Here is a 13,911-nt window from a genome sequence, read left to right as displayed (position 1 = left end):
TGAATAGTAATTAGTGCCACTAATAGCTCACAGACTGCCAAATGAGGATCAGGATCAGCAGCTAATGCCTACTTTTTCTCACCCCTTTTCTAGATGCTACCGGATTAAATACTAAGATTACGGTAATGTAGAAATGACTTTGAGCTCCAAGCAGCAATTTGAACGTGTAACCAAAATCTCAGTCTTATTTTGATAAGCTACTTAATGTTGGTAATGAAGGGGGTTTGGGAGTGAGGGAATGACTGCTAAATGACGGCTCTCTTGGCTTACTTTCATGGTGATGAGGCTTAATGAACTACAGGAGGAGATTATCGTTTTGTTGGCAGCAGCATGAGGGCAAAGCCAAAAATTGTCACATCTGATGATTATCTCTGGAGCAAAGCATAAAAAATCATTAGGGATAGGCATCTGGAACAGATGCAGGGAGATTACACTCCTTCAGGAGATTCTGCTCCTGAAAAGTGCATAGGAAGTAGAGAAAAACTCGTGTTCAGCTGAGACAGTACATTTTTCTGACTAAATTGCCAAGTATCTTGCACTGGGATCTCTCTGGCTTACCTTTTTGAAAAGCATTTGTAAAATGTCTTGGAAGCAGATTGTGCAGGAGGCATTACAAAGTCAAGTAAGGTCAGAGTTGTCAAAAGATAAAGAAATATAGAATGTATAATAATGCAGCAATGGTTCGTGAAGTGATTAATTTGTATTTTATTTTCCCCAAAGTGTCTTTACCTAAGCCTTATAAAATGCTCACTTGTTAAATTCAGTTCTGCCCTGATTTTCCATGGAGTTTAACTTGGGAGCAACCAACCCATCCTGGAAAGGTAACACATATAAGAGGGTGAAATCTTCTGTCTCCCCTGAATTCAAGGACAAAAATCCCATTATCTTCAATGGGGCCAGGATTTCATTTATAATGCCACACAGTAGACCAGAGTGAAACAAAACCAGTTAGCCTTGGGATTTTTAAAATGCAGGCTGACTCAGATGAACAGAAAATATTTTACTCTTCTGACATTCAGGTAAAAGCATGAACCAACCAAACTTCCTTTTGACAACTGCACTCTGGATGCCTGTTAAGGGCATGTGAAACACCTCCTGCTCTCAGCTGTGCTGGATGGAAAGGGAGGAAAAAAAAATGGCTCTGGGGATTTCTTCAAAATCAGATAATTGCTAGTGAAAATTTGCAAGAAAACTGCCTTTTTTTTTTTTTCTCACAAGTATTTTTCCTTTTATGCAGGGAAAGCAGGCAGCAGAACAATCTCTGCAGGCGTTTGGCTTCCTTTATTTTTTATGCAAAGAGAAAGCAGATGCGCAGGAACCACAGCAAAATTGCTGAAGGTGGGAGTTCAAAGCTGGGAGTAGGATGGGGAAAATATGTTTCTTCAGTGCATACTACCATACCCAGTTTTGCTCAGTGTAATTCCTTGCAATGTTTTTTTTTTCTTTCTTTCTGAATTGTGCCTATCCTTGTTGCTAGCACCTCTCATTAGCATCGTGTCCCCAAAACTTTCTCCAGCAACAAGCCACACTTGCTGGGTGGCTTCCCTGCTGCTCAGAGCAGCCAACAATGCCTTCTTGACTCTGGCATGTGTTTCTACTTTAGAAGCTGAACACTTAATGGACTGGTCTCCTTCACTCTGGGACTGAACAACAGAGTGACTGAGATGCAGAGGCCCGCGGGGTTGACCTTCTTGTACTCTGAACTTGATGAAAACAGGAGCATACTCTGAGCTTGGTTTTAGTGAGGCACAGAGGGCTGTTTGTTGCAGTGTTCTTGTGTATTTTTTGTAAGCAAAGTAACTAATGGTTAGAGCACTGTGCTTTATGCTGGGTTAACGTGTATTTACATCTCCCTGCTCCACGCGGATGCTGCTAGCATGCCCCAGGCTTTTCCCAATGATTCCAAGGGCTGAATCCAAAATATTGTTTTACCATAGTTGTGTGAGATCACTGGTGGCAGGCGGCTAATGAATACATCAGCCTGTCTCAACAGGGGGACTTCTAAGGACCGCAGAGGTCAATCTGTGGCTGTTTGGTTTTCCTAGTCCATTAGTAGCCACCACGACTGGTTCACTCAGGGGCCAAATCCTGCTCCCGTGTGCAGGGTTTCCTGTTTATAAATTCCCTCAGCAGACTCATTGTCCTGCAGAGATCGTTCTGGGGAGTGGAAGAGGTTCAGAGTGCCAACTGCTGCCTTCATTTTCTTCAGCTGCTCTTAATCACCTCCTCTGCGTGACAGAGAAAGATTATCAGCCACTTCCATTAGCAGAGAAACCAGAAGAGTTTTCTGTTTGTTTGTTTTTAACTGGGGAAAAACAACTGAGATCATTACGAGGATGCATAGGATAAGCCAAGATAAGTTCTTCACTTGAACATGCCCCTTGTTCAAATTCAAACTCGGCAGCAAATCAAGGCCTGGGCCTACCTGCATAAGAAACTCTTCTCTGTTTAAACTAATTATTGCTAGATTATGCTGACGTGGAATGCAGACACGGTAGAACCAACTTCAAAATGTATTTTCTAAATGTGGCAGCCCCGGATGCCAATTGAAATCTCTCTAGATGAAGATTAAACTCTGATATATACTTCCACTAGCACCAGCATGTGTACCATATAAATCCTAGCTAGCACCAGTTGAACCATGTGGATTTTGCAATAGGAGAGTGACTCTTTGTAGCTGATCCCACTGCTCCTGGCTCCCTCAGACATCTATCTGTGTAATTAGCATGGCTGGGTGCCTTCCACCATGACTAAGTGGGTACATAGACTAAAAGGGAACTAACTTTGGTAGTCAAGCTTTGTGGCTTACCTTGGAAGAAAACAATTGTTTTGTTTCCACTTTGAAGCCCTATTAACCACAACATTCCTGAAGAACTAGAGGACTTTGTTCAGAAAAATTGCAACTTAAGACATGTTTAATGGAGATTCCTCCCCCCCACCCCGTTAGCCTTTTGCATTAGAGGGGTGACAGTACCTGCTCTGGAGTTTTTTGAGAAAAAATAGCCATTGAACCTCCTGCTTCTTTTGCTGGATAATCAGGAAACCTGCCTATGATATGCCTGCAAGTGAAACAAAAGATGGAAAAGGAATTTAAATCCATATTTCTTCATCTGGTGTTGCCTCCTGTGATGGTGGCTTTTTGTCCCATGATGTGGCCCATCAAGCATCAAAACTTCTTAGGGAATTTCTTAGGACTTACTTCATAGCCAAGACATGCAGCTTAAAGCGCTTACATTTCTAGCTCTGCACTGTGCTTTCAACATCCAGCTTTATAAAAAGGATCGTTCTGTTTAAATCAGCTTTTGATCTGCAAATTCCAGATCGTATGTTGACACGACGATCTCCACCCCCCAAAAGTTTCCAATGGACAGGCACAGTTGGGTAGTGAAGGGGGAAATTGAGAGGCTTTGTGTTTGGGTTTGGGGGGATGGTAAGGAAAGCACTGGTGTGCCCGAATCTTTTGGAAGGATTAAAATATATAATTACAGTCCAAAGGCCATTTGTACTGATAAGAATCTGTTACTTTTCTCACATCAATAGCTTTTTGGATTACATCAGTTAAGATTTTCTGTTTGGTAATATCGGGACAATTTTCTGTTCCAAATTCTGACACTTCAGAAAAGTACCTGTGCTGCTTTCAAATCAAATAGTAATGTTTCCTCTAAGTGAAATGAAATTTCCCTTGAGAAGAAAGTAACTCAGACAGGTTGACATGATTCATAAAAATTGCTTTCATTCTTCTAAAATAACTGGTATCTTAAGGGACTTTCCTAGCCTACTGTTAAGCAGTATACTCAGTTTTGAACTGAGACCAATGTGTGTAGTCTGGATCTCTAGCTAGTATTAATGTAATACCAATTAGAGAAGAATAAACATGCATTCATCTGTGATTATGAGCTTTGACTGGCATGTTCTACAATTGCTAGTTCTATAGGCAAGCAGATTTAAAACTTTGTTCATTGTATTCCCAGAAACCACTCTGAACCAATGAAAGGGTGCCCTTGTTAGTGTGGGTCTTTTTTTTCTAATCTTAATAATGGACTTTTGGCCTCAAAAAACTGCATCATCAGTTTACTGGATGGTAGATTGTGCTTTGCTTTTATTCTGAGCAGCCAGAAAATAGCTCAATTTTGTATTAAATGTGATGTTATTTTAAACGTTGCTACAAATCTGGCTTACAGCAACAAGAAATCTCAAAATCTGATACTAAGGCTGTTGCTACTTTACTAATGCCAGCTGGGAGGAAAGAAAGGCAATATGCACTGTGGGTGAAGAATCATGTTGGAGTCCACCACCCACTGGACGTAGTATCAGTGCCAGCTTTCAATATTCATTAGTGCTACATTTGGTATTTGCACTAGCTCTTTGTTTGTTTTTTTTTTAATATTTACAATCTTGCAGGCGGAAATATTTACCTTTTGGATATGTATGATGAGCATATATCTGAGTGCTGATGAAACTCTATCAATTTCTTTCAATTTGGAAGTAGGATCTGGTTGGTTTATAGCCTGTATTCTTGTGCGATCTTTCTGCTTGTTGGTGCAGCTCTTTGGGATGGCATGACTCATCTTTTTCAGCAGCTACTTTGCAAAAGCTTACGTTGCAAAATAAGCTGATGTTAATAGAAGCTAATGCCAATCTTTTGAAGCTATAGGAAAAAATTGTCAGCCATTTACTATCCCATCAGCTGTTTGGGGGCTGGGTCTTTAGTTGAGGATCACGCAGAATGTAAGTTCCCATGGTCATCAGTGACCCGAGAGCAGGCAGCTACTGCACATTTCAGTCATGCTGATTCTTTAGGGATATCTGTTTGTTCTTTCTGAACTTCATCTTCTCATACGTATCAACTGCTGGCCAACAGACATGGAGCATTATTCTCATCTCACTTCCCTGTCCGACCTCCTGTGGGATTTACTCTTTCTTCTCTAGGTTTAAACGCCTACAGCTTCGATCTTGTAATGCCTGGAAAGTGTGCACATGCATGACCCTTACAACCAAATTCCTTTCCTTATGAAACTCTCTGAGTTCCGAGGTTAAACCAGGGATTCACTTGACCTGTAAATCTGTGGGGGAAAATTCAGTGACTAGTTTTCCTGGTCTAAAATTCCACTTTAAAAGCAATAAATCACAATTTTCTTCCCCATTTTCTTTTTTGGCAGCAGCCTACTCAAAATGTCACAATGGTTTGTCTCATGCATTTCTTGTAAGATGCTATTTTGGATTCAATTGGACCCGAAGCTGTATTTTGTGTAAGCTTGTCTTACGGTTACTGATAATGACAAAGCATCAGGCTGAAATAAGAGTCCAGTAGGCACTTTGCAAATAGCAAGGCTGTTCCTATATCCTTGCTCCATTAGATGCGCTACCTGTTGCCCAGGAAGATTCCACCAGGCATGTTCCACACCCGAGAGGGAACGCTCCTTGAGCAAAGAGGATCTTCCAAACATATGGACTGATTTTGAGGTTGCTTTAGAGTGACAATTGTTCAAATACTTTTAAACTGCACTCCCTTTTAGGAACGTCCTACAACCAATGAAGTTTTCATGATCAGAGCCAGTTCTCAGGCAGTAACGCTGAAAGAAAACAAAACCAGATGATGTAGGAACTTCTCCAAACTAGAGAATGCTGTTTTGTTTTATGGAGCAAGTAGGGTGTGGTGTAGGAGGAAGGCTCGACAGCTGAAACCCGTCTTGGTTCCAACTCTGAGGCACCAATGGAATAACCACACACAAAACCCAAACTTGCAGAAGGTGGAGCTGCATATGTTCCCATAGTCAACAACAAGCCTGAAAATCGAGGTGGGGACTAGAGGAGCGTTATGTGTGTACCTGCATCATCCATTAATTCTGAGAGTAGAGGTGTAAGAACACTCACTGTAAAGCCTTAGACGATTAGAGACCAGTAGGTGAGAATTTCAGATTGGTTATTTAGGTTGCTCTCTTGGTTGAGTGAAAAAGAAGACCACTTGGGCTGCATTTCCTCCAGTCTGCTCAGCATTGAGTTTTGGTATTCAGAGTACCTTGATGATTCCTTTGCATGTCGGTCGCTATACCTGGCTGACAGATAACCCACAAAGATTATTGGCCCTGATGCTTTCTCTGCATGTCACTGTAAAGAGAATAGTATACAAAAACGAAACTGTCAATCAAAGAAGTCTGAAAATCTGGTTACACATTGACAAGCAGTGGAAAATACGGAAAATTTAAGCTCTGGGTGAAAAGATTATTGGAACACGTAATGTATGAGAGAGATAGCACGTGTCAGGAGCACCTGGTTCCAAGGCAAGTCAAAACTCAGTGAATCTGTTACTTATTATTGTCTCATGACTTACAGGAAAATAATCTAATTGTGCTTTTCCAGCGTCGCATAAAAATGTGCAAATGCCAGAACTGGAAGACACAGCTCGTATTTTCAACACGTTTGCTTCGGTGGGAGTGCTGACAACATGTTTAGGACAAGAAGCAAAAGCAGGAACAAATTCTTCTGTAACCATCAGACTTCATACGGAGGGTGCAGTTCTAAAAGAACAGATGAAATATGTAAAGAGTCTGGCTGCTCAGTCAGACTGAAGTGGCTGCACAGAAGCAAACAAGGCGAGACTAAAGGGTAGGGAAGGAACTTCCACTGTGGGAGGCAAATTTCAGCAGTAGCGTAGGGAAGCCTGCAGGCAAGGAGTTGAGGATGGCTCTTGGGGGTGACCTGCTCGCTGCTGTGCATTCACAGGCCACTGAACAGAAACTTGTTTGGGAACCTTCCCTGCACTGCTGTGAATCAGACTGATAAGTACCAAACAGAGTTCGTGGTAGGCAAAATATCTTTCTTTGGGTTAGAGCCACCGGCTTACCAGAACTACTTAATGTGTCTGCTGCAGAGAACATGGCTGGAAAACTGTGGAGAAGGGACGTTTTGAAAATGTGGAATGTGAGAAATCCATTACTTCTCAGGAAAGTAGTGAAATCCTTTCAAAGGGAGCATAGTGTGGGTTTGGTAAGCAGCTTTACAGAAAAGCCATCTAATTGGAGTGAGTGGAAGCCCTAAATCTAAATCAAAACAGCTCAACTGGAAGAACAAGGGGATAAGCAAAGATAGAGGAGTGAAAAGAGATGCTCTTCTATGCCTAGCTAAGAAAGAAGGGGTCCAATGAGATCCTTGCATTGCTACTCTAGCTACATCCTGCTCTCTCCTCTCTGGTTCAGTTACTGCCCTCCCCATTTCCAAAGTTATTCCACTTATGGTAACTTAGATCTGTCAACTGTAATCGGAAAAGAATGGTCTTTTATGGTCTGCAATGTAAACTCTTTTGTCTCTGATCATAGCATAGAGTTCTGGCACTTCTGGGCTCAATTTTGTTTTAGCGCACAGCCCAGGTTTTAATGAGGTTTGAACGGTTCTTTAACATCTCCAAATCACCCCCAGATTTGGTATGAGTCAGTGTGATCAGCAGTCTCCTGCTGAAATCTCTGCTAGGCACTGAATGCCACGGTACCCCAGTTCCAACCTGGAAAATATATTCCTTGTCTGGACAACGGCCATGCATTGTGCTCATCACATCTGGTGCTTCTACCCCTGCTCATTTCAGGAACATCACTGTTTTTCCTTGTATCCTTTCTATTCCACGTTGCTCAGGAATGGTTATAGTTAAGGCCAAATATGGCTGTTGATTTATGAGAACGTACTGTTGATTTAAACATTTTGTCTGGTAATAGACTCAACAAGTTACTACCTACTCTACTCTCTGGCGTGATTTTACATGTGTTATTCTTTCTTTTTGGCCACCACTTCTCTAGCTAATTGCATGAAAGGCCTTGTCACGAAAGTGAAAAATGGTTCTTTGGAGAAAAGAAGAGCATTTAACTCTTTTCAGGGTAAGAAAGGATGTGGACCGTGTACAGAAGAGAAGGTATGAATGATGGTTGTCCGTCCTAGATGGAGGGACACCAGAGTGTTCTGCTCAGAAAAGGAACAAAAACAGAGGGTGAGGGCCCTGTGAAGAAATAAACCCCTTTAGTTTGCAATTCTTGCCTGTTCCTGTAATCTAACTTGATATGGGTTCTCTTAAATGGAAATGTTGATTTATTTTAGGTATCTCTGCTGCAGCGTTTTCTTTCCTTTTGTGTGTGTGCTTTTGTTAGTTCTTCAAGGAAAAATAACCTACACAAATATAGAATTACTTATATAGCAAGATTGATTTCCACAGGCTCCTTGTCATCTTTAATGGGTTTGGACAGATGTATTACAACTGATGTTTTATCTATGGTCCCGATCCTCAGAGCGTTTGCTTGAGGATTATGCAGAGAAGTAATTCAGTGGGGTGACCTGCAGGGAGAAGTGTTTGGAGGATTGGAACCCTTATTGTTCTGGCTAAATATTTGGCTTTAAGTTTAAGATCAAGTGTTGTGAGGCCAGCAATGTGCGAGAAGAAACATTCCCATGGAGGACTAAGTGTGGGAAAGGTGATATCCTCTATTACAGTAACTATCATAATGCGAAACAATAGATGGTCTTTGGGGTACCCAGTGACTTTCTTAGATCTGAAATGGCAGAACTGAGCTTCAAAGACAAGTAAGAGTTGGGAACAGTTGTTGGGGGATACAGCTCTAAATGTGGAATGTGGTAATTCTTTGTGATAGTTTTATTACACGTAGTTTTTATTGGCCAGGGAAGGTAGACCTTTGGCTGACCCAGTACAGCTGTTCTCAAGCTTCTTGAGTTCCCAAAGAACAGTTCTTACATTGAAATAAATAGGCTCTTCTGCTTTGTCACAAAGTCGTTTTACGTTTTCTAGAATCCTCCTGGTCTTTTAAGGATAGCAGTAGGTAATTAGTATACTGGGAAAGGAGGGAATTTCTGTTCCTGTTCAGACGGGCTTCATCATCAGTTTTCTGTGCCATGACTTCTGTCTATCCTGCCTTCTCTTGTAAAAGAGAGGAATTTTTGACCTACTGGTTACTTCAGAATTCTGACCAAAATATCCCTGGTTCAGGTTTTCTCTTTGAAATTTATCAGAAACGTGGGAAGGTAGCTCTGCAAGTTCCACTGGGGTTTTTGAATGAGAGTAAAAGGCAGCATGGGCCTTGAACGAATATTACTAATGGGAAACAAAAAGTTTTATTTAACAGCTTCAATAATTCAGCTTAAATTAAAAAAAAAAAAATCAGATTAAAAAAATTGGCAATATCACCACTAACAGAATGTCTCGGTGCTGGTGATTTTGCATGCCCCTTCCTGCGCCCCAAAAAAGATTGCCACTAATTTTCTTGGAGCTCAACTCTGAATTAATTCAGGGCTAGGAGTCAGTCACACCCTGCCCTAAGTAAATGAATTTGCTTGCAAGAGTTAATAACAACATCCAACCCATACCGGAAGCTTAGACAAGCCTAGAGAAGTTGAATATTAAATTTACCCACCATGGCACAGAAATGGAAATAAAATTAAAGTGGCTGGAAAGTAGATTCTTATGATTTGATATAGTTTCCCTGACTTGACTCCTCCAAGGCAAAACATTCTTGGGCAGGGTTGCTGTGAGCCTATGTGAAGTGAAAGCATCTCCTGGTGGACCCAGGGACATCTGGATCCCATCACTGCCCTTGGAGGGAATGGTTTCTGATTGAGGAGCAGGGCGCATCATGGTTGTCGCATGGTAGTCTAGTCTGCAGTATTTCTACTGCTGTTGGCCCTACCAGGCCTGTCAGTAGCTGCCTTATTAGTGAGGAATTCATCAAATTGACTATATGCAATTGAGGTAAAATCTTGATTATCAGAAACAGGCCCTAGAGAACCAGAACTCCTCTGATTTTACTTCTCTGAAAACTACAGGAGAAAGTATTAGGAATACTTTCTGTTGAGATACCAAGAACACACGAGGCTGGTCTAAAAGCAAAATACAAACTTCATCAATCTGACTGAACCTGATTGATAACTCTAGAAACAGAGTATGGTGCATCACAGCTGCTGGAATGACCTGCAGGTACAGACATCCAACATCGTACACATGTTTTATTTCCTAAGCTTACACTTCTCTTTGGTGTTTAGCGGAGGGTTGTTAGAGGTAGGGTACTATGGTTAGGCTGCAGTTGGACTTGATGATCTTTGAGGTCCTTTCCAACCTGAGTAATTCTATGATTCTATTTTGGATGTTTCCATGACCCTGTATTTACTGGAGCCAGGAAGCAGGCTATGCTTCTCAGTGGTTTGCCTCATGAGGTGAAGGGCTGCTCATCACCTTCCACAGACAGATGTCCCTAGGCTTATTTCCAGTGTCATCTTCCTGATGACAGCCTACAGCCTTTCGAAGAACGCAACTCTGTCAGCTATGCTGTAATAGGACTGCATTGTGCAATCCTTACGTGGAGAAGAGAAAGGCCCCTTATGGCCTAGCACCACATTTGGGGAACTTGGCCGTTGGAGTAATGGGTACACTGGAGAGCTCAAAAGTCTCGTTAAACTCTCATCTGTTTTGATTTTTGTACATCTTCCCACTCTGGTTTCCAGAGTGAGGTCAAAAATACAGAAGCCATCTCAAAGAAACCCCAGGTCAAATTCCCTGTGCATTTACTGAATTCCTTGCCTTTGGTCAGCTTATCCCGCCTTCAGAGAATGTCAAATCCTGACTCAAATTGGCAATATTTCCTGTGCTTTAGTATTAAACTTAAGAGACTGAAACAATTATGGCCGGTTTTAAGCAAGATTACTTTAACTCAGACTAGAAGCTTTGCAAGAATAGCTTTCCTGCAGAGTCAGCCAGAGGGAGTCAACAGTACTTTATTAACACAATATGAAATCTGCAAAGAGGGAAGTAAAGCATGCAATTTTGTAGCAAGGCCAGCCAAAAGAAATAACCTGCCCTCCAACATCACCAAATCACTTGGGAGGTGGAGTGAAACAGAGAGCACTGAATGTTTTTGTCTTATCCGATTGGTTGATGAAATATTTGAGCCATCACTTTTGCTTCTAGAAGCCGTGGTGCCAGGGAAGCAAAATGCACCTCTTTTGGAGATGAATGAAAGTGCAGAATGGGCAACTTCGAGTTGTTTTGTTGTAGTCCATCACTAACCTGCACTTTAAGCTGAAGATAATGCTTAGCTGAGGGCTGAGCTGCTGGAAAGATGCTGCTTGTATATGAGCATTGTGTTGGCTCTCTCTGGACTTCGCAATGCTTTTGTACACGCTGTTTGTATTCTGCCACCACTTGACTGTGAAAGGTACTTGACGTATTTAAAGGGTATTAGAGGTATTAGCTGACTAAAAACTCTCTGAGACGACTGTGCTCTCCATGAAGCTATTGTTCACCTGCTGGATGGATAGTTGTATGCGTGCATAATAAATGCAACACACCTGGGGCACATCCAGCTCCCTGCATGCACTGTGCAGCGTGTGCATCCTGGGTAACTGAGGATGAATAGCTTGAAAACAGAGAATCTTTGTGCTTTGATCTACCCTGCTTTAAACACTTGAAGAAATACAGCATGTAAGAGTAATAGTTATCCTCGTGCGTCAGTGGTTAAAATGAGCAAGGCTGCCTGAGGCAATGTCTAAAACCATGTGATTTCTGTCTGATTTATAACTGCTTGCATCATTTTGCAGCATGGGGAAGATGGGTAAATCTGAAGGTAGTACCTGGCGTGTTTCAGTGGTTCATTTCCCTCTTCTGAGTCTGCCCTATGTGCATGGCACCAGTGCAGAAATACAACTCAGTCTGATATCACTAGCATGGTTTTTGCCTCCTTGTACTAAAATGATCTGCGTGTGCATATTGTCCTGTCCACCCCTACACTGCAGCCATGCCATCGCAACTGTGCTGCTGACCTGCTGTGTAGCCTCGACTCGTCTTTAAGCGTTTGTAAAGGGCAATGTGCAATCAGCATCTGTCAGGCGTCACATTACTGCTTGGGAAAGTGGCTTGCTGCTTCATTTCAGACCAAGAGCATTGTGTGAATGGGATTGCTCATAACTAAGATGGTGATTTCTTTAGTGGAAGTGCTTCAGTGGGGAGTGAGAAGCATGGCATGGTATATTCCCAAGTTAAGAAAGCAACCAAATACGATGATGTCTGTTTTACTTCCATTAACGCTGTTGTCCACCTCAAGCACTCTTCCTGGTCCGTAATGCCCCTAGTCAGTGCTAGTAACCAAATAGCTCAATAGCACCAAAAAATAATTTAGAACCTTTGCTTTGGCAATTTAAAAGCTGGTGAAAAAAAGACAAGGAGAAACATAGGATCGTAGGATGGCTTGGGTTGGAAGGGACCTCAAAGATCGTCTAGTTCCAACCCTCCTGCCTTGGGCAGGGTTGCCAACCACCAGATCAGGTACGTCGATGTTGGAAGTGCAATTTGAGATGAAAGGTTGAGACTTAAAGGCCAAACTGCTTACTCGCTTATTAACCCTAGAGGGCTTTTTTTTTTTTTTTTTACCTCTTTCTCTCTCTCTCTCTCTGTTTTTTAATACTGGAAATCAAACTGCATTGCTTTATGGGCCTATAGACTGGATCAGTCCTTTGGAATGGCCTTGTTATAGGAAAGTAGAGCTCCCCAGGGGGAGGAATGTAAGGATTAGTTTAGGACAGGAAAGAAATATAGGCACTATGTGGGAGAGGCTACAGTCAGCTTCTCCCACCTTGGCTCCCATGAGTTCCCAGGCCTCCCACAACTGCAGACCTAGCAATCCATAAAGAATAAAGCCTGTGTTATATAGGATTTCCCAGCAGAGGATGAAGGTGAAACGATACGTTGGGCACAGTGCTACCCTGTCTGCGGCAGCTCTCAGGGCTGAGCCAATGATGGGAAGCACATGGACTCAATGTGAAAGATGGCAGAGCTCTGGCTCTGGAATTTGCTCCCTTGGAGCAATTGTATTTTGACTTGGAATACTTGGAGGACTCCTGCAGCTACGCAGACCGCAGGCTTTAACTTACAGACACTCTTTAAACCAATATCTTCAAAATTACTTGCTGGATTATGTGCTTTCCAGAAAAAAATCTGCAGGAAAGACCCACTCTCCCTGTGTGATGGGCAGTACAAAACAAGAAAGTAAATTTCCTTTCCAAGCCACCTAAGGATTAGTGCGTCAGCAAGGCACTCTAAGAGGACAGAAGGGAGTATGAGAGCAGATTTTAGTTAGGAGTGATGCAGTTTCCTGATATTATATGCATATCTCAGTAAGCACTCAACTCTTTTGTGTGATACTGAGCACATTTTTATGCAAATATTAAGCTCCTTTATGGTTCCACACTTTTTTTCCCAAGTGAACCAGTGTTGTATTTCTAAGGTATCGTACTAAACTGGACTGTGTTGAAATTATTAATTTGTACAAGCCTAACAAGAGCAAGCAAACCCCTCGTAGGCACCATAAAACCTCCCTCACTCAGCCTGGGATGGTAACTCTTAACACTGCAGTTGCACAAGTCCTAAGGATGCCTGACACAGCAGACAAAACATAATTAGTGATGCTAATAGCTGGGTGTGTTTAGAGAAAATGACTATCAATAATTGGATTTTCTGTTGTAAATGCACTGGGCTGAAATGCAGCCTGACTTTAAAGCCCTGGACCCTGACCCGGATAATACAAACAACCTGCTTGGTGAGGTCTGACCGATCACCCCCACACTGAAATGCTCAGTAAAACTGAAACATATTGATTCTGGAAGGAATGGGTGAGACTCAGGTTTCAGGCAAGTTCTCATCCTGCCCACAGAAATACTACCTCAAAACCTTTTCAGTGTTGAGGTTCAAAAGGAATACAGGTTTGGATGGACCAGCTTACATACTGACTTGACGTAGGGAAGAGTCTACCTTCATGCTTGGCCCACTTGCACAAGTGGGCTTGCTGCATGCTCATGTAGCAAACAGGCTGCTTGGTGCTCTGAAGGGAAATAGCCAGAGGTGCTAGAATAGAGAGAGAATAGAATGGAGGC

At 42.2% G+C, this 13,911-nt stretch overlaps 1 protein-coding gene across 2 annotated transcripts in view; it reads right to left on the bottom strand.

The window, feature by feature from the left end:
• The window catches only part of IQCA1 (IQ motif containing with AAA domain 1), an 85,457-nt gene that overhangs the window by 38,564 nt on the left and 32,982 nt on the right, over positions 1 to 13,911 (bottom strand). For both annotated transcript variants that reach the window (XM_040703934.2, XM_040703935.2), the window contains exon 7: positions 2,975 to 3,059. In XM_040703934.2, the coding sequence (XP_040559868.1) occupies positions 2,975 to 3,059 (85 nt within the window). The remainder of the gene's footprint in view (positions 1 to 2,974; positions 3,060 to 13,911) is intronic.

This window comes from Gallus gallus, chromosome 7, assembly GCF_016699485.2.
Source record: "Gallus gallus isolate bGalGal1 chromosome 7, bGalGal1.mat.broiler.GRCg7b, whole genome shotgun sequence".
NCBI lineage: Eukaryota > Metazoa > Chordata > Aves > Galliformes > Phasianidae > Gallus > Gallus gallus.
This window is presented reverse-complemented; position numbering and strand designations above follow the sequence as displayed.